Source organism: Rana temporaria, chromosome 1 (genome assembly GCF_905171775.1).
Source record: "Rana temporaria chromosome 1, aRanTem1.1, whole genome shotgun sequence".
In the NCBI taxonomy this organism is placed as follows: domain Eukaryota; kingdom Metazoa; phylum Chordata; class Amphibia; order Anura; family Ranidae; genus Rana; species Rana temporaria.
Window position 1 is genome coordinate 179,685,874 of NC_053489.1, and position 23,914 is coordinate 179,709,787.

A 23,914-nucleotide genomic window follows, 5' to 3' on the forward strand; every position below is an offset into this window, starting at 1 on the left:
CTGTAGCAAATTGGAGCATGCTCTGCTGGGGTTTTTGCCTTCCTCTGGATGAACTGTGGGTATAGAATTGGGTATATGGGATTGTATGATATTTTTTAAAAAAATTTTATGGTTGAACTAGATCAGTGGTTCTCAACCTTGGGGTCGGGACCCCCTTGGGGGTCAAATAATGATTTGCCAGGGGTCACCGAATCCTGGGCTGTTTCTGGAGCCCGCGGCCACCCACTGAGCAACTCATTAAGTTCACGACATGACTGGGGGGCAGAGACTAGAGGTCAGCTGACGTGAGGAATGTGAAGTGGGAGAGGCTGGAGGAGACCCTATCTCCTGATTTTGGCATAGGTGTCACTGCTACGAGACACCACAAAGTCGGAGACACCGTGAATCCAGTGAATAACACTACCTGTGATTAGAGTTGCCATTAAAAGTCCTCACTACAGTTCTCAGATCAGCAGATGACCTTGATCAAGAGCACCTATGTTGACTGATCAGAACTCCCCACCAGCAGTACCACTATTTTCATTAACCCACCCCCACCAAGGAGTAAGAGAAGGAATAAAAGTAGAGAATACATGGAAGGGAGAGAAAAAGAGGGGGAGGAACAAAGAAAAAGGGAGTGAAAGGCTAGAGAGAGGGATGGGGGAAAGAAAGGAGAACAAAGAGAAAGAGTATTACATCCTCAAATGGTCCATAAGGGTTTTATTACTGTACGAGTGGATAGGGGTACAAATGACTTGTCTTGCCTTGGGTGCTGACAACCCACGCTACAAAAATTAATTTTACTGTTAGGGGTCCCCACAACTTGGGAAATTTTACCAAGGGGTCACGGCACTAGAAAGGTTGAGAACCACTGAACTAGATGGACTTGTGTCTGTTTTCAACCTAACTATGTAACTATATTGCAGTACCCCACCCTGGATGAAGGAGGAAGGGGGGCACTGTTGGACAGCAGCATTGCCAGTCTGGGGGGAGGGGAGTGTTAGATGTACTAGCAAATTTAAATACACTAATAAACTGAAGCCAAACCCCAGCTAATTAATACATTATAAGAAGTCACAGCAAGCAATTTTATTCCTTTTGGTATAAAGGTTTTACATAAATAAATAAAAGCTGATCATGTCAAAATGTTTGTCTCATTTCTAAAACTGATAAATTCTGCTGGAGAGAAATCCTTAAATATTCCCTACCTGGAAACCCGTAATGTTAACACGGTGAGACTCTATTGTTGGTCTCCGTGGCAAACGTGGAGATGATTGCGGTGATGTCACAGGAGAATATGGAAGAGATGGATAAATATATCGTCCATTTGTGTCTAAGTTATCAGTTGGCGACTGAGCAGATGGGGAACGTTCTTGAAGTGAAAGTTTTCTATTGGTCATGTTGAGTTTTGCTCTCTGATCTTTACTGTCCTTTGGAAGCCCTTCAATGTCACCTTTCATACATCCACTTTCAGTAAGTCTATGAAGATCTGGTTCATCTTTGCAGCCCTCTTTGATCTCCCCATCCTGGTGGTCTGTCTGTCCATTCTGGCCATGCTCCCTCTCAGATAGGCTGGAATCATATTCTGTAACCACGATAACAGATTCCATTCCTAACTCTAAACTCAGTGCTGAAAAGCTACAAACAATGTGAGGCTGATTTGTCGTTTCATGGTCATCTTGCAGTATGGACCTCTCAGAAGAAGTCCTCTTGGACACGCATGATGACATGGTGTATGACCCAGCTGCGTGGACTTGCCTAATGTGCTCCCATTGGAACCTGCAAAAACAGTAAATACAAATATAAAGTCTGCAATTAAATCAAAAAGTACAGAAATGTGGGCAGCAAAATTGTATAATTCAAGAGGTTGGAAATCAGTCACGAAAAATTTGGAAAGGCAATTAACAACCACTACAAAGCCACTGTGATTACAATAATATATCAAGTTTTTCTGGGACAGCGCAAAACCAAAAGGTGGCTGACTTGACTAAATCTGGCAAAATATGCAGCATATATTTTGGAATGCCCCAAAAAAACGAAGACCAAAAACATTCAATAATTTCTGCACATAGCCGATGATGCATTACGATAACCATCTGCTGTCACCAGTACACAACTATACACAAGGATATCTGAACAATCAGATTCTGGAACATCCTGTCTTCACATGACATGTACAAGCTCTTTTCAAACCAATTGCTCATAAGCTGCTCATATGTTTTCTATGATTCTATGAAAAGACGACCAATAATATTGTGCCTTTAAGACAGGCCCATTCTAACATCTCTCATGCCCCGTACACACACAGTCGTTTTATGTGATGAAAAAAAATGACGTTTTTAAAAACGTCACTTTAATTGACCGTGTGTGGGGGAAAACGTTGTTTTATGTCTTCTAAAAAACGATCAAAAAAAATTGAAGCATGCTTCAATTTTATGTGTCGTTTTTCAAAACGTCAACTTTTACTTCACAGAAATTGACCGTGTGTAGCAAAAAACGTTGTTTAAAACGAAGTTTTTTCACCCGCGCATGCCCAGAAGCTACTTATGAAGCGAGCTTCAATGGAAAAACGTGGTGGAACGTAACCTCGCTTTGCTAGAACATTGTGAGAAAAACGATGGTGTGTAGACAACTTCGTCTTTGAAAATTGAAGTTTCAAAAACGTCATTTTTTACTTCACAGAAAATGTCGTTTTTTTTGCATCACATAAAGTGATGGTGTGTACGGGGCATTAGGGAAAGATGGATTGGACAAGAAAGCCAATGTGACAGTTCTAGTTACCTATCAAATCAGCAGAATCTAGATGCTGTGGAATCTGATCCAAAGGATCTACAGAAAGGACCCCAAAAGTTTAATTTGATAAGGGCTTTGCTGGCACTTCAGCAGCGGTGCCCATTAATTTCAATGGGCAGGAGCGTTTTAGGAGCGATGTATACACTGCTTCTAAACCGCCCCAAAGATGCCGATTGCAGGACTTTTTTTTTTGTGTATGTCTCGCAAGCGCACCGCTCCAGTGTGAAAGCACTCAGGCTTTCACACTGGAGTTACAGAAAAGGCGCTATTTTTAGCGCTAAAACGCCTCCAAAGCACCTCAGTGTGGGCGTAGCCTTAAAGAAATCTGTTGGTTTCTGAACACTAGATATGTACATACTTGTTACAAAAGTCACATTGTAACTGAGTTCTGAGCTATGAATAGGGGTGTGGTTAAGAGAAGAGCTGGGCGGGGTTTGAACTGAGAGCAAAGCTGTGTTGTGATGCTTATGAGTGGGAGGTACAGACCGGGAGTCTGACACTCCCAAGATGCGTCCTTTACACTGGCGCAGAACTACAATAGGGAAGTTACAAGACCGGTGGCTGTATGGATAAAGGGAACAGCAGCCATTGGTCTTACAGAACGGAAATCATAGGGAAGGAGGCCTGCGATTCAAATAATGCACATTAATTTTCTTATGAACTACAGCCTGAGGAAACAAATGGAGTACATGTGTGCTCAAGGTAGGAGCACCAACAGCGCCTGCCCCCCCCCCCCCCGCCTCATGTGAATGAGTATAGGGTAAAACAAAATAACAGTGTAGTGTTACAAAAAAAAACAAGAGACGGTTTTTGAGAAGTCCCCTATTAAAAATGAAGAATGTCCCCCATCGAAGCTCCAACGTGAATGGCGATGTCTTCTTTCTCTGGTTTCTCCACCACCGCTGACCCACTGAAAATAAAAAAAACTCCTCCTTCGATTCAGGCTCCCACCATTCTGTGAGCTCCGGTGTCCGACAGACAGTTCTTATATAGCTATGGGGCGTAGCCATACGGTGATGTCATCCTGAGACCCCCCATCCCCTTGTGACATCACAGACCCGGGCATGATGGGCCCGTGACAACACAAGGGGGCAGGGTCTCATGGTGACGTCACTGTGTAGCCATGCCCCATAGCTATATAAGAACTGTTAGACACCAGAGCTCACAGAATGGTGGGAGCTAGCATCGGAGGAGTGTTTTTTTTTTATTCAGCAGGTCATCAGCGGCGGCAGAGGAAGAAGACATCGGCTGAGCAGCTGAAGAAAGAAGACTTAGGTGGAGTAACCAGAGAAAGAAGACATCGGTGAAGTAACCAGAGAAAGAAGACATCGGTGAAGTAACCAGAGAAAGAAGACATCGGTGGAGTAACCAGAGAAAGAAGACATCGGTGAAGTAACCAGAGAAAGAACACATCGGTGGAGTAACCAGAGAAAGAAGACATCGGTGGAGTAACCAGAGAAAGAAGACATCGGTGAAGTAACCAGAGAAAGAACACATCGGTGGAGTAACCAGAGAAAGAAGACATCGGTGAAGTAACCAGAGAAAGAACACATCGGTGGAGTAACCAGAGAAAGAAGACATCGGTGGAGTAACCAGAGAAAGAAGACATCGGTGGAGTAACCAGAGAAAGAAGACATCGGTGAAGAAGACATCGGCAGAGTAAGAAGAAATCAACGGCAAAAGAAGACAGACAATGTGATTGATGTTTGAGCTACGACGAAGGACATTCTTTATTTTTAATAAAGAACTTGTCAAAAACTTGTTTTTCTGGGGGCTTTTTCCCACCAGAAAACACAAATAACACCCTTTGTGTGCGTGGACACATAGGATAACATGCAGGGGAGTTTACTGGCTGCAGAAAAAAAACCTGAAGCCAAAAACAGCAGCTGTAAAACATCCAGTGTGCATGAGGCCCTAGTTCTCTGAGCAAAGAACTCAGTACACTTGTTACATGAATAAATCAGGAAATTCTGCATAGAGATCATGAGGGGGTTGAATCGAGATCAAGATTTTTTTTAACGATTAATCATGCAGCTCTACTTTCTATGGGGGCATATGAGCAGGCTCTCTCCTAAGCCGCAGCTCGACCCCACTGCCCATCCTCCACTCACAGGATTTGATTGACAGCAGCAGGAGCCAATGGCTCCCACTGCTGCACGAACATCCTGTGAGAAGAGAAAGACAGGGGAGATGAACTGCAGCAAGGCACAGTACTGGATCAATACAAGTGTTTGGGGGCAATACATTAATGTTAAAGAACTTTTACAAACCACTTAAAAGAAAAGCTCAAGATTCAAATCACCACAGCCCTCTAAAAGAGCATGAAAGGAGATATGCAAACTCTGATATCTCTGCATTTAGTATCTCTATGTACAGCACTATCTGTTTCAATACGTTTTTATTAAAGTTGTACTAAACCCAAAAGCAAACATTTATTATATTGCAGCTTACCATTCTTATATGTGATGGCTGTATTAGTTTTCTTTTTTAAAGCGGGAGTTCACCCATTTAAAAAAAAAAAAAAAATCTCCCCTTAGCTTCCTGCTCGTTCGGTCTAGGGGAATCGGCTATTTATATTAAAATAGGTGCAGTACTTACCCGTTTTCGGGCTGCATCTTCTTCCGTCGCTTCCGGGTATGGGTCTTCGGGAGCGGGCGTTCCTTCTTGATTGACATTCTTCCGAGAGGCTTCCGACGGTCGCATCCATCGCGTCACTCGTAGCCGAAAGAAGCCGAACGTCGGTGCGGCTCTATACTGCGCCTGCGCACCGACGTTCGGCTTCTTTCGGAAAATCGTGACGCGATGGATGCGACCGTCGGAAGCCTCTCGGAAACCTGTCAATCAAGAAGGAACGCCCATTCCCGAAGCCCATACCCGGAAGCGACGGAGAGGATGCGTCTCGTAAACGGGTAAGTACTGCACATATTTTAACATAAATAGCCGATTCCCCTAGTAATAACGAGCAGGAATCTAAGGGGGAAAAGTGCCCTCTAAGGGTGAACCCCCGCTTTAAGCTTTCTTTCTTCTATTTTCACCTGGTGCTCCAGCCAGCAAGGCTATTACAACAGAATGTATCAGTTACAGAGACCATTTAACGCTGTTAGGGGCGGTTACAATGATCAGCTTTTATTTATGTATGCAAAAAGCTTTATCTTAAAAAGGAAAAGCCGTTTGCTGTAACTGATTATAAAGTGTGAGCTGCAGTTTGCCTTCAATTTGTTAGTACATCTAACACTCCCATCCCCTCAGACCGACAATGCTGCTGTCCAAAGGTGCACCCTGTGCTCCTTCATGCAGAGTGGAGGTACTCCAATACAGGATCTGTGTTACTGGTCAGATCACCAGGTTAAAACAGCTGCAATATATAACATTTAGACCCCTTTCACACTGAAGCGTTTTAGCGTTAAAAATAGCGCTATTAAAACGCTCTCCATGCATCTCAATGGACCATTTCACGCCGAGTCCTGCAAGCAGCATCTTTGGAGCAGCTTTTGGGCACTGAAAAAAACGCTCCAAAAACGCCCCTCTCCTTTAAAATGAATTGAAAGTGCTGTAAAAACTCCTTACCCTTTCACACTGAGGCATTGTACTGGCGGAGCGTTGAGAAAAGTCCTGCAAGCAGCATCTTTGGAGCAGCTTTTGGGCGCTGAAAAAACGCTCCAAAAACGCCCCTCTCTATTGAAATGAATTGAAAGCGCTGTAAAAACGCCTTACCCTTTCACACTGAGGCACTGCAAAACCGCACTAAAACGTTAGGGTCTTAGCGGTGCTTTACCAGCACATTGGGATTGCAGATGAGGCTTCGCTCGAAAAATGCTTGAATAACGCTCGAAAAACGATTGAATAACGCTCGAAAAACGCTCCAGTGTGAAAGGGGCCTTATGGTTTTGGGTAGAATATCTTTTTAAAGTTATTTCAAAAAGTACAAAACGTAGAGAAATCACTTCATCCCACAGAAATATACACTATAATGTATAACCAAGACATGAGGATGAGGAACACACACACAAAAAAAAAAAACGCAACGTGAAAAATTGTATATACTGTAATACAGGTATGCACAGTGAGCAGCCAGCTGTGAAGCCATAGCCGGCTGCTCACAGTAAATATGCCAGTGCCAGGAACCCAAAAGAGAGGTGAAGAACTGGCCCAGGTGAGGATTGTGCTGGATCCTTGGACAGGTGAACGTCTGTATATTAAGGCTTAATTTCCAATGGCGTTTTTACAGCCACTTTTCTGAGCGTTTTTTACAGCTTAAAAACGCCTGTCCATGTTATTCTATGGCATCATGCCCACATAGGCATTTTTGAGCTGCAAATGGCATAGGCGTTTTTGAGCTGTAAAAAAAATGCGGGACCAGGGCGTTCTGTGGCTCCAGCAATAGAGCTGTAAAAACGCCAGACATTAAAAAACGCTCAAAAAACGCTACCGTGGCGTTTTTGAGCTCCAGCTCACAAAAAAAAAAAAAAAAAAAACATGGACAGGTGTTTTTAACCACTTGCTACTTGCTTACTGGGCACATAAACCCCCTTCGTTCCCAGGCGAAAATTCTGGTTCCGGCACTGCGTTGCTTTAACTGACATTTGCGCGGTCGTGTGACGTGGCTCCCAAACAAAACTGACGTCCTTTTTTTCCCCACAAATAGAGCTTTATTTTGGTGGTATTTGATCACCTCTGCGGTTTTTATTTTTTGCGCTATAAACAAAAAAAGAGTGACAAATATCCCAATTATTAAAAAAAAAAAAACGTTTTTTTTTTCTCAGTTAAGGCCGATACGTATTTTTGTAAAAAAACAAAAAAAATCGCAATAAGCGACTGGTTTGCGCAAAAGTTATAGCGCCTACAAAATAGGGGACAGAATTATGATTTTTTTTTATTATTTTTTTTTTTACTAGTAATGGCGGCGATCTGCGATTTTTATTTGGACTGCGATATTGCGACGGACGTATCGGACACTTTTGACACAAATTTGGGACCATTCACATTTATACAGCGATCAGAGCTATAAAAATGCACTAATTACTGTATAAATGTGACTGGCAGGGAAGGGGTTAACACTAGGGGGTGAGGAAGGGGTTAAATGTGTATCCTGGGTGTGTTCTAACTGTGTGGGGGGTGACTGGGGGAGGTGACCGATGCTGTGTCCCTATGAACAAGGGACACAGATCGGTCTCCTCTCCTCTGACAGCACGTGGAGCTCTGTGTTTACACACAGAGCTCCACGTCCCTGCTGTCACCTGCCGTGTCACCGACGATCGCGTGTACCCGGCGGACATCGCGGCCGCCAGGTACACGCATCGGCTTCCCAGAGATGCGCCGGGACAGTGCTTACCCGCTGCGCGCCCCCCAGAGGCGCGCGCGGGTAATGCACTTTAAATGATGTCCAGTTGGCACCTGAGAGCCGCGCTGTTGACGTCTTTTGTCAATAGTGCGGGTCTCAAGTGGTTAAGCTGTAAAAAAGGCAAAAAAAATGGCTGTAAAAACGCCAGTGGAAATGAAGCCTAAGGCTTCATTTCCATGGATGTTTTTACAGCCACTTTTCTGAGTGTTTTTTGCAGCTTAAAAACGGCTCTCCATGTTAGTCTATGGCCTCATGCCCACCATGACGTTTTTGATCTGTAGATGGCTGAGTCGTTTTTAAGCTGCAAAAAAACCCCAGGACCAGTGCGTTCTGAAGCTCCAGAGTAGAGCTGTAAAAACGCCAGACGTTAAAAAACGCTCAAAAACACTACTGCGGCGTTTTTGAGCTACAGCCACTAAAGAGAGTGGCTGTAAAATATGAATAACAAAAAATTTTCTTCCACTTATGGTTAATGTTTGGCTGAAGCCATTTATTATCAATCAACTGTGTTTACTCTTTTTAACCACGTCAGCCCTGGAAGAATTTACCCCCTTCCTGACCAGAGCACTTTTTGCGATTCGGCACTGCGTCAGTTTAACTGACAACTGCGCGGTCGTGCGACGTGGCACCCCAACAAAATTGATGTCCTTATTTCCCCACAAAAAGAGCTTTTGTTTGGTGGTGTTTATTATTTTTTGCGCTATAAACAAAAGAACAGTGACAATTTTGAAAAAAAAAACACAATATTTTTTACTTTTTGATTTAATAAATATCACTTTTTTAAAAAAAAGAAATTTCCTCAGTTTAGGCCGATATGTATTCTTCTACATATTTTTGGTATAAAAAAAAAATATTGCAATAAGCGTATATTGATTGGTTTGCACAAAAGTTATATCATTTGCCTTGTTGACTCTCCAAATGTAGTGTTTGTTTGTGGCTAAAAAGCTCAATTTTGGTCTCATCACTCCAAATGACTTTGTGCCAGAAGGTTTGAGGCTTGTCTCTGTGCGGTTTGGCGTATTGTAAGTGGGATACTTTGTGGCATTTGAATAGTAATGTCTTTCTTCTGGCGACTCGAACATGCATCCCATCTTTCTTCAAGTGTCTCCTTATTGTGCACCAACACCACATATTTTCAGAGAATCCTGTATTTCACCTGAAGTTATTTGTGGGGTTTTCTTTGCATCCCAAACAATTTTCCTTGCAGTTGTGGCTGAAAATTTAGTCTACCTGACCGTGGTTTGGTTTCAATAGAATCCCTCATTTTCAACTTCTTGATTAGAGTTTGAACACTGCTGATTGGCATTCTCAATTTCTTGGATATCTTTTTATATCCCTTTCCTGTTTTATACAGTTCAACTACCTTTTTCCGCAGATCCTTTGATAATTCTTTTGCTTTCCCCATGACTCACAATCCAGAAACGTTAGTGCAGCACTGGATGAAAGATGCAAGGGTCTGTCAGAAGTCCAGAAACTCATTGACCTTTTATACACACACACACACACTCACTCACATTAATTACAAGCAAATAGATCACAGGTGAGGATGGTTACCTTTAATAGCCATTCAAATCCCTTCATATCAATGTGTGTGCATGTCACCAGGCCAAAATCACCAGGGTAAACTTTTGATCAGGGTCATTTGGGTAGTTTCTGTTGCCATTATGATTTAAAAAGAGTAAACATAGTTTATTTATAATAAATGGCTTTAGCCAAACGCAAACCATGAGTGAAAGAAAAAAGTATTCTCTGAAAAAATGGCCAAGAAATTATAAATTGTGCCAGGGTATGTAAACTTATGAGCACAACTGTACATGCCGATTCCCTAGACGAATGTGATTTTATTTATTTTTTTACATAGATGCCTACATGTTTGCATAGAGGTAAGGCTGGTTTGGAAATAAAAATGATATTAAAATATAACCCTCCCTTACTCAATACAAAATGAAAAAGAAAACAAAAGTTTTGCCTATAGTTACACTTTAAGGGGACGTTTGATGTAAGCACTGCTTCATAGAGTTTGTCTTAAAACTAAAGTACTCTTTAAAGTGAAGATAAAGTCTTGTTTTTTTTTCCCTATAAAAATAATGTTATACTTACCTGCTTTGTTGCAGTGGGTTGGCACAGAGCAGTCCTGATCCTCCTTTTCTCGGTTCCCTCTTCTGTGATGCTGGCCCCTCCCCCCTGTTCAGTGCCCCCACAACAAGCAGATTGCTATGGGGGCACTGGAGCCGAGTCACAGCTCCCTGTGTCCATTTAGACACGGAGCCCTGACCCAGCTCCGGCCCCTCTCTCCCCTGATTGACTAGCTAGCTTTAATTGACAGCAACCAATGGTGCTGCTGCTATGTCTCAGCCAATCAGGAGGACAATCTTGGACGGTTAAGACACTCCTGGACATCACCAGACAGAGAGGGACCTCAGGTAAATATTAGGGGTTGCTGTGGCGGCTGCTGCATATAGAAGGCTTTTTATCTTAATGCATATAATGCATTAGGATAAAAGACCTTCTGCCTTTACAACTCCTTTAAAGTGGTTAAGCCACTCTAACCTGTATACACCATCAGCACTGCCTCCTATTGTAGTATCCCCCTCTGTGTGTGATTTATAAAAACAAATGCTCCAAATACCTAATTTCACTGCCAAGATTGCGATCACATGTGTGGCCAGCTTTCTCCTTTCCTCCTCTGAGAGATGCAGTGGGTGGGGCTGAGATTGCCTGCTGATGTCAGTCTGAAGGGCAGGAGGAGAGAGCTGGCTGGTCATGTGATCGCAATCTCGGCTCTTAAATTAGGTATTTACAGCGTTTATTACAGGGGGCCAAATCACACAGGACAAGCACTGCCACATATAACATGCTAAGGAGTTAACAAACCATTTAACTTAAATACAGTACTGTATGCTGTTACAATGTTTTAAAAGCCCATACAATGTTTTGAAAGAACTCCATTTCATTTAATGGCAATATCAAGATAAACTCTTTTGTGCTATTTAGTAGTGATATCCCAAGTAGTTGGGGATTTAAAATGTACTCTATACTGGCCCAGGGTAACAACAGTTATTCACTGTGTGTAGGTAACACCTTAATGGTGCAAAAGTTGTACAGGATGTAGTCTTTTCTTTCACATCCCTTTATGATAATACTTAATGCAAATGAATTCCGCCTGAATAACAATGAATGGAGAAATCATTCCAAGGCACAAAACACAACTATAGTTCACCTAGCAGCTTCAAAGTGTTAATTAACACTGCAGAAACAGAATCCAGTGGAAGATGAAAAGTGGCACACTTACCTCACTCTCCTTCAACAAAGCATTCACCTTGCTAATGCAGCTATCTATCTGAGCTTACGTATGATAAAAATGGTCTACTACAAAGGGCTGCAAGTAATCTTTTACTAGCTCTTCACTGTCTTTCTTTATGTCTTGGCTATCTACACAGTACATTAAGGGTGATCTCTGTGAAAAGATTAATATAAAATATGAATTATTTTTATGTATAAAATTATTATGGCTTACAGCTAGTGAAAACCCCAAATTCAGCATCTCAGAAAAACTAGAATATTACATAAGACCAATAAAAGGATTTTTAATACAGAAATGTTGGCTTACTGAAAAGTATATCCATGTACAGTGTTGTATGCACTCAATACTTGGTCGGGACTCCTTTCGCATGAATCACTGCATCAATGCGGCATGGCATGGAGGGAATCAGCCTGTGGCACTGCTAAGGTGTTATGGAAGCCCAGGTTGCTTTGATATCGGCCTTCAGCTTGCCTGCATTGTTGGGTCTGGTGTCTCTAATCTTCCTCTTGACAATATTCCACAGTTTCTCTATAGGGTTTAGGTCAGGCTAGTTTGCTGGCCAATCAAGCACAGTGATACCATGATCAGTAAACCAGGTATTGGTACTTTTGGCAGTGTGGGCAGGTGCCAAGTTCTACTGGAAAACCAAATCAGCATCTCCGTAAAGCTGGTCAGCATTCAGGGAAGTATGACGTGCTCTAGAATTTCCTGGCAGAGGGCTGTGCTGACTTTGGACTTGATAAAACACAGTGGGCCAACACCAGCAGATGACATGGCTCCCCAAATCATCACTGACTGTGGAAACTTTACAACATCATGAAACTTGAATTCTGTGCTTCTCCACTCTTCCTCCAGACTCTGCACTCTTGATTTCCAAATAAAATGCAAAATTTACCTTCATCCAAAAAGAGGACATTGGACCACTGAGCAACAGTTCAGTCCTTTTTCTCCTTAGCCCAGGTAAGACACTTCTGACGCTTCAGGAGGGGCTTGACACAAGGAATGCGACAGTTGTAGCCCATGTCCTGGATACGTCTGTGTGTGTGTGTGTGGTTGCTCTTAAAGCACTAGTCCAGCCGTAGTCCACTCCGCCCACAAATTTTTGAATGGCCTTTGCTTCACAATCCACCACACTTATTCCTTCCACTCAACTTTTCATTAATATGCTTGGATACAGCATCCTGTGAACAGCCAGCTTCTTTAGCAATGTTCTTTTTTGACTTATGCCCCGTACACACTATCCGAATATCATACGACAGATTGTACGACTTTTTTCGCTTACTAGTCGCAAGTAGAAATTAAATAGGTTATTAAAGTCACGAAAATTCTCGTACGACAAAAAAAATAAAAACATTTGGAAGTGATGTCATGTGTTGTAATGTATTTGTATTGTATTTTCGGACGACAACCGTACTGACTAAACGGAAATGGTATGATCTGGTAAAAATTTTCATGCATGTCCGATAAAATAATATCGGTTGAACTGTCATGATCGGCTCTCGAAAGCTTTGTACTAACGATCCGATTATGGTATGATTCTTCCTCAGACGACATTTTTCGTACGATATTCGGAACGTGTGTATGGGGCATTACCCTTCTGGACAACTGTCAAGTCAACAGACTCAGAGACCATTTAAAGGCCTTTAGGCCTCGTACACACGACCGAGGAACTCGACGGGCGAAACACATTGTTTTGCTCCTCGAGTTCCTTGTTAGGCTGTCGAGGAACTCGACGAGCCAATTTTCTCCATTCCCGTCAAGGAAATAGAGAACATGCTCTCTTTTTGGCTCGTTGAGTTTCTCGACAGTTTCCTCAACGAAAATGTACACACGACCGGTTTCCTCGGCAAAAAAATATCTCCCAGCAAGTTTCTTGCTGGTTTTTGCCGAGAAACTTGGTCGTGTGTACGAGGCCTTACAGGTGTTTTGCGTTAATTAGCTGATTAGATTGTGAGACCATGAGTCTACAATATTGAACTACACTTACAATATTCTAATTATCTGAGATGCTGAATTTTGGGTCTTCACTAGCTGTAAGCCATAATCATCAAAATTAAAAGAAATAAATGCTTGAAAAAAAAAAAAAAAAAAAAGTAAAAGATAACTTCCTACTCACCTTCCCCTCCTTCCCTTGATACCCCTTTATGTTAATTTTGATTTTATAATATAATATAAGATAATGAGACATAATCCCTTGTTTACAGCATGATCCCGTTGGGGTAAACAGGGATTGCTAGTTACTTGTTTAAGCATCTGACCACTATCCAACTGGACTAAGGCCCTATATGGTTACTGTTTAGTAAAATGATAATTTGAAGCCTACCCAGGCACACTGTTGAACACAAAGTATGACTAAGAAACTGTTGTATTGTTATGACTCTTATTTGTGCTTTATTGTGTATCTTTGAAAAATACAATAAAAAACATTTGAAAAGAAATAAATGCTTGAAATATATCACTCTGTGTGTAATGAATCTATATAATATGCGAGTTTCACTTTTTGAATTACTGAAATAAATTAACTTTTTGATGATATTCTAATTATTTTAGATGTACCTGAGCCAATGTAATCCCTGGTTCAAGCACTAAACTCACTCTGAGCCCTCTACAGCTGTGCACATACATCCCTTGAAGCATGGGCAGAAAAGGCACATGGTAAGAACCCTTATTCCTACTCTGAAGCAGTATAACAAGGCTAGCGGTAAAAAAAAAAAAGGAGATGGTTTTCTGACTTTAGCACATATTTAGGCTGGGTTCACACTTATACGGTTCACACCTGTACTCACATAGCATGAGAATGTGACCGGCTCTCAATGGAGCCGGTTCACATATCTCCGTGGCGGCTGCGTGGCGCACTGCACAGAAACACTGTGCATCTTTGGCTCCGTTTCAGGGCAGACTTCAGGCAGATTCGTCCCTGAAATGGAAAACCGGGACGCACAGCATTCTTGTTGGATCCACGGCCGGTTTAGGTGTGACCCGAGCCTTAATGTTTCCTGGGCAGCCCTGTACGGCATTCTCAAATATGGAAAAGAACAAGCAAAAAAATAAATAAAATAATATAAAAGAAAGGGTTGCAAGATCTACAGGATAGACTTAAAGATAGAACTTCCGCCCTATTTCACTCACAGTTACAAAACCAATTCTATAGCCAAAGCAGGACGATCTGATCTATCTTATGTGGAACAGCTGCAGCTACATAGAAATGTCTCACATAATTGTTAAAAGAAGAAGTAGGAGCAAAAAGAAAAGCGAACAACAGTTTCTTACTGAAATGGGACAGACAAAATTAGTGCCGGCACAGTTGTTGCAGTTTCTTGTCACTGCTAATCTATTATTCCATGATGATGTACATTTTGTTTCCCCTGAAAAGTGCATCACTTCATAGCTCCTTCGCTGGCTGTTTTAGGATTGCTGCCAAATAGAAAAATAAACATGTTTCCATTAACTGCAGAGTTTGTTCCCTTGAATCCATCAAGGATCCAAAAGCACTTCTGGCTAAGACTGCTTATAAAAAAAGTGTAAGAGCTATAAACTAAACAGGGCAAATGAGAGGAATTCTAGAGCAGATTTACTACTAAATATTTATATTTTTAACCACTTGCCGACCGCCGCACGAACATTTACATCGCCAGAATGGCACGGACAGGCAAACGGGCGTATATATATGTCCCTTTAAATTTGCCGCCATTTAGGTGCACGCGTGCCCCTGCCGCGAGCTCCGTGACCGTGCCCGCGGACTCGATGTCCACCAGTGTCCCGCGATTGTGTCACGGAGCAGCGGAATTGGAGATGCCTATTTAAACAAGGCATCTCCCTGTTCTGCCTAGTGACAGGACACTGATCGTCTGCTCCCTCTCATCGGGATCAGTGTCGTGTCACATGTAGCCCAGCCCCCACACAGTTACAATCACTCCCTAGGACACACTTAACCCCTCCCTCGCCAGTGCCATTTATACAGTAATCAGTCCCAAAATAGCGTCAAAAGTGTCCGATGTCTCCGCCATAATGTCGCAGTCACGATAAAAAAAAAAAAAACGCAGATCGCCGCCATTACTAGTAAAACATTTATTTTATAAAAATGGCATAAAACGATCCCCTATTTTGTAGACGCTATAACTTTTGCGCAAACCAATCAATAAATGCTTATTGCAAATTATTTTTACCAAAAATATGTAGACGAATACGTATCGGCCTAAACTGAGGAAAAAATGTGCACGACCGCGCAATTTTCAGTTAAAGCGACGCAGTGCCGAATCGCAAAAAGTGGTCCGGTCATTTGGCAGCCAAATCCTCTGGGGCTGAAGTGGTTAACAAAAGTACAAAAGTGATTTCAAATGTTGTTTTAGAAATAATCCAATGCTAAAAAAAAAGAGCGTATAAAATTGTTAAAACAGTTAATTAAATTACAAGCATTTAAAGCGGTAGTGAAGTCTTAAAAAAAAAAAACTGCCCCCGCATGTTAAAGTGGTTGTATGCCTCTTTAGCACATTTATACCTACAAGTAAGCCTATAATCAGGCTTACTTGTAGGTAAAATGAATATCTCCTAAACCTGTACGGTTTAGGAGATATTTACTACTGCTTCAAGTATGCATGGCATACAAGCACATTATGACAGACTTACCTGTAAAATGGATCCCTCCAACATCGCTCTGTCACCGCTGCCAGGGCTTCCATCTCTACCCAGTCTTCCTTCCGGGTTCAAAGGGCTCCAGCCGATGGAATGGCTGAGCCACGATGTCACTCCCACACATGAGTCGCAAAACCACACAGCGTTTTGGACTGACAACACATTTAGTGTGACATCAATTCAGAGAGCTGTGTGCATGTGACGGTGACCTCACTGGCTGAAAAACGTATGAATATTTCCTAAACGTTGCACATTTAGGAGATATTCATTGTACCTACAGGTAAGCTTTACTATATGCTTACCTGTAGGTACAACTCGCCAAGCGGAGTTTACTACCGCTTCAATTTGAGAAAAATTCAATGCAGATACAACATTGGTCTTATTCAATATAAAGTTGCACAGAACAATGACAGCTCAGTAAAATATAGCAACCTGATTTCACTGGAATCAGATCAATAAAAGATTAAAGTGAAGCCCAAGGCAAACTGCTAATTACACAGATGAAATTATATATATATATATATATATATATATATATATAAAGATGGGTTCTCAGCTGCTTGGAGATTCATAAAGAGCTGGATTACAAAAATCTTAAGCCTCGTACACACGACCGAGAAACTCGACGGGCGAAACACATCGTTTTCCTCGTCGAGTTCCTTGTCAGGCTGTCAAGGATCTCGGCGAGCCAAATATCCCCATTCTCGTCAAGGAAAAAGAAGACATGCTCTCTAATTGGCTCGGCGAGATCCTCGACAGTTTCCTCGTCGAAAAGTGTACACACGACCGGTTTCCTCAGCAAAAAAAAAAAAAACAGCAAGTGTATACAAGGCTTTATGGCCAGCTTTACTGAAGTGGGCACAAATAAACCACTCCAAATTGTGTTCCCTATAGTCTATCACAAGGTTGACAATACTCATCAAAAGAACATGAAATGTGCATTAACTGAAACATTTAAAGGTTCTTATTCCATTAATTCATGAGATGATAAACAGTATAATGCAACATTTCTCATGCCACAGAGCTCTTTATTTATCAGGCACAGATACACAAAGTCATTACCGTTACCATACAAGTTAACAGTTTCATTTAATTCCATTGGTTTCACCTTCACTTACTTCAGTCTAAAGAATCCAACTGTAGACGATAGCTTGTCAGATAAGCTGTCAAAGGTGAAACGCTAAATTATTTTTTGAATGCATTCTGTTATGCAAGTTGAAACAGCTCACTCTACCTAATCTCCTGTCACTCTAGAAATTGCTTAGATATATTGAAAAATAGACCCCAAATAACACCCAACTATTGTGACTACACCATTTATTTCTGTTCTACTTGCCAAAAAGACAAACTGGCCATGTACTGACCTACATCGGTGTTAAATGGTTTATCTCAACCCTTTATCTGCTACATCTGCAAGAGAGTTATGTTGAAAAACACAGATTGACGGGATCAACAGGTGAAGATAAAAAGAAAGCCTAGAAAAGAAAATGAATCCAGCCATTATGTCTACCAATTAGTAAGCTGGAATATAGTAAAATGTTTGTGTTTGAGGAGGTCCGGGGAAAAAAAAATTAAAAGCCAGCAGCTACACATACTGCAGCTGCTGGCTTTTAATAAATGGACACTTACCTGTCCAGCGATGTCGGCAGTAGGGTTCCTGGCATGAAGCCGAAAGGCTACACTGCCGTCGCCATTGCGGGTAAGGGAACCCGGCAGTGTAGCCTTTCGGCTTCATGCCGGGAACCCTACTGCACATGCGTGAGGCCCCGCTTCTCTCTCCTATTAGCCCGGCGGCCAGGGGAGGAGGAGGAGGGAGCCCCGCAGTGACGTCACTGCCGCGGCCGGTGTCCTGCCGAAAATGTTGCCCCAGCGAATTTGGACCCCCCCGTACTGCGCAGGCACGGCGCTTGCGCAGTACAAACCTCAACCGAGCCTATGAAAATAGACGAACATGTAGAGCTGAGAGTCAGCTCTACGCGGCACATGCGCAATGACTATCACGCATATGCCGCACACTCCCGATGCTAGTGCTACTCTGCAAGTAGCGAGGGTGATTTTAACAATAAAGTACACGTCTTAGCGGGGTGTGTTGATGGGCGTAAAATTCGCCCATCTGACTTAAATGTGCAAATCCGCCCATCAACACGCCCCGCTAAGACGTGTACTTTATTGTTAAAATCACCCCCACTACTTGCAGAGTAGCAATAGCATCGGGAGCGTGCGGACATATGCCATTGTCATATGCGCAGTGTAGTGTTCGGCTATTTTCGGAAACTAGGCACCGCACCTGCGCAGTAAAAGGGGGTCCATATCCGTCGGGCAGAACTTATTCGGCAGAACACCGGACTCCCGGAAGTGGGAAAGGATTCCGGTCAAAGACAGGTATCCTGTCCCCCCTCCCCCCCGAAAGCTGCCAATTGAGGCACCGGAGGGGGGAGGAATCCGCTGAGTGGAAGTTCCACTTTAGGGTGGAGCTCCGCTTTAAGCTTGTGTCTAAGATGCTCAGACTTGCCTCGATACCTGTCTTGTAGCTAAATGTCATACACATACAGTCTTACAGAGGTCAGTGACCTTATGTCTGTAATCCAATTCAGTATGGCAGAATTAAGCTACTAGGAGAAAAAAAGGCAAGTTCACCTTTTCCAGAAAATAGCCTATGCAGTAAAAGGACTCAGTAGATATTAAAAACTGTGCCGCTTTTTAAAGGGTTAAAGCAGGGGTGGCCAACCAGTGGCCCGCGGAGTCCTCTGATGTGGCCCGCGACCTCCTGCTCTGGGATGGAATAGAATACTGTTATTAAAGGTAAGTTTATTACTAAAATCAGTGTATAAATGGGCATATCTCTTCTGCAGTGGTTACTGGGCTGCTTTCAAACTGATCCCCAGGTGCAGAGCAGTGCACCTGCGGGTTACCTACACTAAGCCTTAGGCCCTTTTCACACAGTCAATCCAACCCAATTGGACCCTCCATTCACCTCTAAGGCCGCGTACACACGGTCGGTCCAAACCGATAAAAACAGCCTGAAGTCCAGTTTCATCGGTCCAAACCGACCGTGTGTATGGCCCATCGGTCTGTTGTCCTTCGGTCAAAAATTTTAGAACTTGCTTTAAAATCGAACCGATGGACCGCTGCCCGATAGGTCCAAACCGATAGTTAGTACACAAAAGCATCGGTTCAAAACCCGCGCATGCTCAGAATCAAGTCGATGCATGCTTGGAAGCATTGAACTTTGTTTTTTTCAGCACGTTGTATGTTTTACGTCACTGTGTTCTGACCCGATCGGTTTTTGAACTGATGGTGTGTACGCACATCAGACCATCAGGCCTCTTTAGCGGTGAACCGTTGAAAACGGTCCGTCGGACCATTCTCATCGGTTTGGATCGACTGTGTGTGCGCGGCCTAAGGAGTAGCAGATGTATATGAACTTGTGTCCTACCTCCAATCCGATCCACAAAAAAAAAAAAAGTAGAGTGGGCTGCCATCCACCCGCTCCACTCATTGTGGCCCACGACCGGTTACCAAGTCCCTTAACTGGCCATCGCTCCTCAAAAGGTTGGGCATCCCTGGGTTAAAGGGTCACTAAAGGAAAAAAAATGTTTTGCTGAAATGACTGTTTACAGGGTATAGAGACATAATAGTTAACTGATTCCTTTTAAAAATGATTAAAAATAGATAAAGGAAGCTATTTAGCGAAAAAAAAAATTCCTTTAGTGACCCTTTAAGTAGTTTTAACATACTGCTTCGTAAAATGCGAATCTGTTGGGACAATGGAAATAGGCAAATCAGTAGGAATAATGTAGTAAAGTGAAACAATATTGCTGGGTCAATTTTTGTAATGAATAGCGTATGAACCGTTAAAATCCTAGTCTTTGCTGTCTGTGTCCTGTTGGGGAGATTTTCCCTTACGTCATCACCCTGAAATGGAAAAAGAAGTGACATCTACAGAGAAAGGGGAATTTCCCTTTTAGACAAGGTGTCCCATGTAAGATTTCCTCGATATTTCTGTTCTGATGAAAACTTAAAAAGTTGTATTTACCTTAACTTTCTATATCTGTGACAATGATGAAAATACAAATGTAGGGACACAGACTGCAATATAAATGTGGTGGGGATTCATCTTCTCATACTCTAACGTTTTGGCTCAGAGTTTCATTTAGTTACCAATGAACAAAACAATGCATTTTAAGGAATCCTCCCCCTGCTTACTTCAATTATCTCTACAAGGCCATAGTGACACAGAAGATGTCTGCTCCAACTCTGAATACAATTTTCCAAACTATATAAAGTAATCTTCAACAGTCATTGTACCTTATGTCAGAAATAGACTCTGTTTTTACATCCAGATCCCGTGCACAGAAATGCCCAACTACAGTGTAATGAAACGTCTAACATCCCATTAACAACCTGACTTAAGCTGAACATAAACTAGTACATTTTCAAACAAACATTCATATGAACATCTGCATGAAAAATTTCAACAGTACATTCAATGACATAACAAATGTCCTTCGAAGGTACTGCACAAACCATTTGCTTCTAACATTTGATACGGCAATGAATGGACATTCCTAAAGTGTTCCTAAACCCACAATGGGGTTATCATCTGCATTGCGTAAAAAGGCTGTCTGATCCTGTCCAGTTAGGTTTGTATTGCTAGAGAGGCTTTTCTTTCTTGGGAGAGTGCATGTGATCAGAACAGGGCAGGGATGGACTGGCCATAGGGACTACAGGGAGTTTCCCGGTGGGCCGATGGCTCAGTGGGCCGTTTTTTTAAAACAGAGATGCTGCTTGGAGGACTTTTTGTAGCGCCCTGGCAGCGCCCCAGTGTGAAAGCACTCAGGCTTTCACACTGGGACTGCAGCGGAAGCGCTTTTCAGTCGCTTTACATGCGCTATTTTTAGCCCAAAAGCGCCTAAAAAATGCCTCAGTGTAAAAAGGGGTCCTACACTTACCCCCTCTCTTTTACACTCATTCTCTTTTTCTTACACTCACCCCCCTCTCTCTCTTTCTCACCCTCTCATGATATACTATAATGGATGTAGGGGCCTTTTGGTGGGCGTGATTTTTCAGGGGGGTGGGGGCAGCATTTTATTGAATTAAAGTGGGCCGGTCTGGATGAAGTCCAGGGCCAAATTTTTGTCCCAGTCCAGCCCTGGAACAGGGCCAATCAGCACTGTCCAGACAAAGGGTGAGGGGGTCCTGCTGTCTCATAGGACAATCAGGGGAGAATGAAAACTCCTCCTACAAGCTTTAACCAGACACTGATAGAAATCAAAACAGTGCTATATACTGCTGATGAGAAAAGGTATTTAGCAGTTTATATTTATTAAAACGATTGCATTTCCATGTTCTGTGTACTGTGGGAGACCAGATATAGTGAATGCCGGGTCCTGGGTTTAGTAACACTTTAACAAAAAAACAAAAAACCCAAGGGCTCGGGGAAGAGCAGCAGACAGAGTGGTTACATAATTGCTCAAAAATGCAGTAAAAAAAAAAAAAGTTTTTATGTTGCATGTTCTTCCACAATTTTGTCATATGACAACCAAAATTTTTAATGTATTTTATTAGGATTTTATGTGATACACCAACACAAAGTGGCACATAATTGTGAAAGGGAAGGAAAAGGATAAAATGTTTTTTTCATTTTTTTTTTACAAATAAATATCTGAAGTGTGGCGTGCATTTGTATCCAGTCCCCTTTGCTCTGATACCCCTAACTAAAATCTAGTGGAACCAATTGCCTTTCGAAGTAAAAAAATTAGTAAATAGAATCCACCTGTGTGTAATTTAATCTCAGTATAAATACAGCTGTTCTGTGGAGCCCGCAGAGGTTTTTTAGAGAACCTTAGTGAACAAACAGTATCATTAGGGAAAAAGGTGCTCTGGTCAGATAAGACGAAAATTTTACTTTTTGGCCTAAAAGTAAACCGCGTAGCGGAAAACTAACACTGCACATCACCCATTCAGCAGGGACAGGGAGCTGGTCAGTGTTGATGGGAAGATGGATGGAGCCAAATACAGGGCAATCTTAGAAGGAAACATGTGAGGCCGCGTACACACGATCAGTCCATCCGACGAGAATGGTCCGTCGGACCGTTCTCATCGGTTAACCGATGAAGCTGACTGATGGTCTGATGTGCCTACACACCATCAGTTAAAAAATCGATCGAGTCCAACGCGGTGACGTAAAACACAATGATGTGCAGAGAAAAATTAAGTTCAATGCTTCCAAGCATGCATCGACTTGATTCTGAGCACGCGCGGGTTTGGAACCAATGCTTTTGCGTACTAACCATCGGTTTTGACCTATCGGTTAGGCATCCATCGGTTCAATGTTAAAGCAAGTTCTCTTTTTTTGGACTGAAGAACAACTGACCGATGGGGCCCACACACGGTCGGTTTGGACCGATGAAACTGAACTTCAGTCCGTTTTCATCGGTTTTGTCCGATCGTGTGTACAGGGCCTGAGAGTCTGCAAAAGACTTGAGACTTGGGCGGAGGTTCACCTTCCAGCAGGACACCGACCCTAAACATACAGCCACAATGGAATGGTTTAGATCAAAGTCCAGACATAAATCCAATTAAGAATCTGTGGCAAGACTTGAAAATTGCTGTTTACAGACGTTCTCCATCCAATCTGACAGAGCTTGAGCTATTTTGCAGAGAATAATGGGTAAAAATGTCACACTCTAGATGTGCAAAGCTGGTAGAGACATCCCCAAAAAGACTTGCAGCTGTAATTGCAGCGAAAGGCGGTTCTACAAAGTATTGTCTCAGGGGGCTGAATACAAATGCACGCCACACTTTTCAAATATCTATTTGTAAACATTTTTGAAACCATTTAGCATTTTCCTTCCACTTTACAATTATTTGCCACTTTGTGTTGGTCTATCACATAAAATTACAATAGAATACATTTACGTTTTTGGTTGTAACATGACAAAATGTAGAAAAGGCACTGTACATTGGGTAAGCATTGCCCTTAAGTGTTTGACATGTCCTAATGTTTACGTCAAAGATCAAGATAAGCCTATGTGTCCATGTACACATAAGCTTTTATCAGAATTAAGAAGCAGCTGAGTTTAGGGGCAGTTAAACACCCCTGTTTTGCCACGTACACACGCTCGGAATTTCCGACAACAAATGTTCGATGGGAGCTTGTTGTTGGAAATTCCAACTGCGTGTAGGTTCCATCGGACATTTGCTGTCGAAATTTGACAGCAAAAATTTAGGAGCTGGTTCTTACATTTTCCAACAAAACTTGTTGTCGGAATTTCCGAGCATGTGTACAGAATTCCGACGCACAAAATTCCATGCATGCTCGGAATCAAGCAGAAGAGCCACACTGGCTACTGAACTTAATTTTTCTCGGCTTGTCGTACGTGTTGTACGTCACCGCGTTCTTGGCGTTCTCAATTTCCGACAACATTTGTGTGACCGTGTGCATGCAAGACAAGTTTGAGCCAACATCCATCGGAAAAAAATCCACGGTTTTGTTGTCGGAATGTCCAATCGTCTGTACGCGGCATTTGAATGCAGAAGAATCACGTTCAGGAAAGGAAGGTTTTGGCATAATAAAAGCAAACGTTGCAAGATCCCGCTTTTTTTGCCGTGTTTACCATTTTTCTGCTGCCAGGAGAGTTATGTTTAGCGGTGGCCGGTGTACATTTAGCCTTAAGGTGTATCTAAACCCAAAACTTTTTTAGGCTTCTTTTCATTTTATTTTTACCTGGTAATTCGGAGGGTAACACACTTCCTGTCTTAGGGCGTCTCCACTCCATGGAGGAGCAAGAAAAGCCACCTGTGGAGAGGGTAGCATTACATGTACTGGCAAATTTATATGGACATGACTAATAAAATTAAAG

At 42.4% G+C, this 23,914-nt stretch overlaps 1 protein-coding gene across 3 annotated transcripts in view; it reads right to left on the reverse strand.

Moving 5' to 3' along the window:
- Positions 1-23,914, reverse strand: part of CAMKK2 (calcium/calmodulin dependent protein kinase kinase 2) — a 188,661-nt gene that overhangs the window by 126,420 nt on the left and 38,327 nt on the right. For all 3 annotated transcript variants that reach the window (XM_040346824.1, XM_040346832.1, XM_040346842.1), the window contains exon 2: positions 1,188-1,758. In XM_040346824.1, the coding sequence (XP_040202758.1) occupies positions 1,188-1,758 (571 nt within the window). The remainder of the gene's footprint in view (positions 1-1,187; positions 1,759-23,914) is intronic.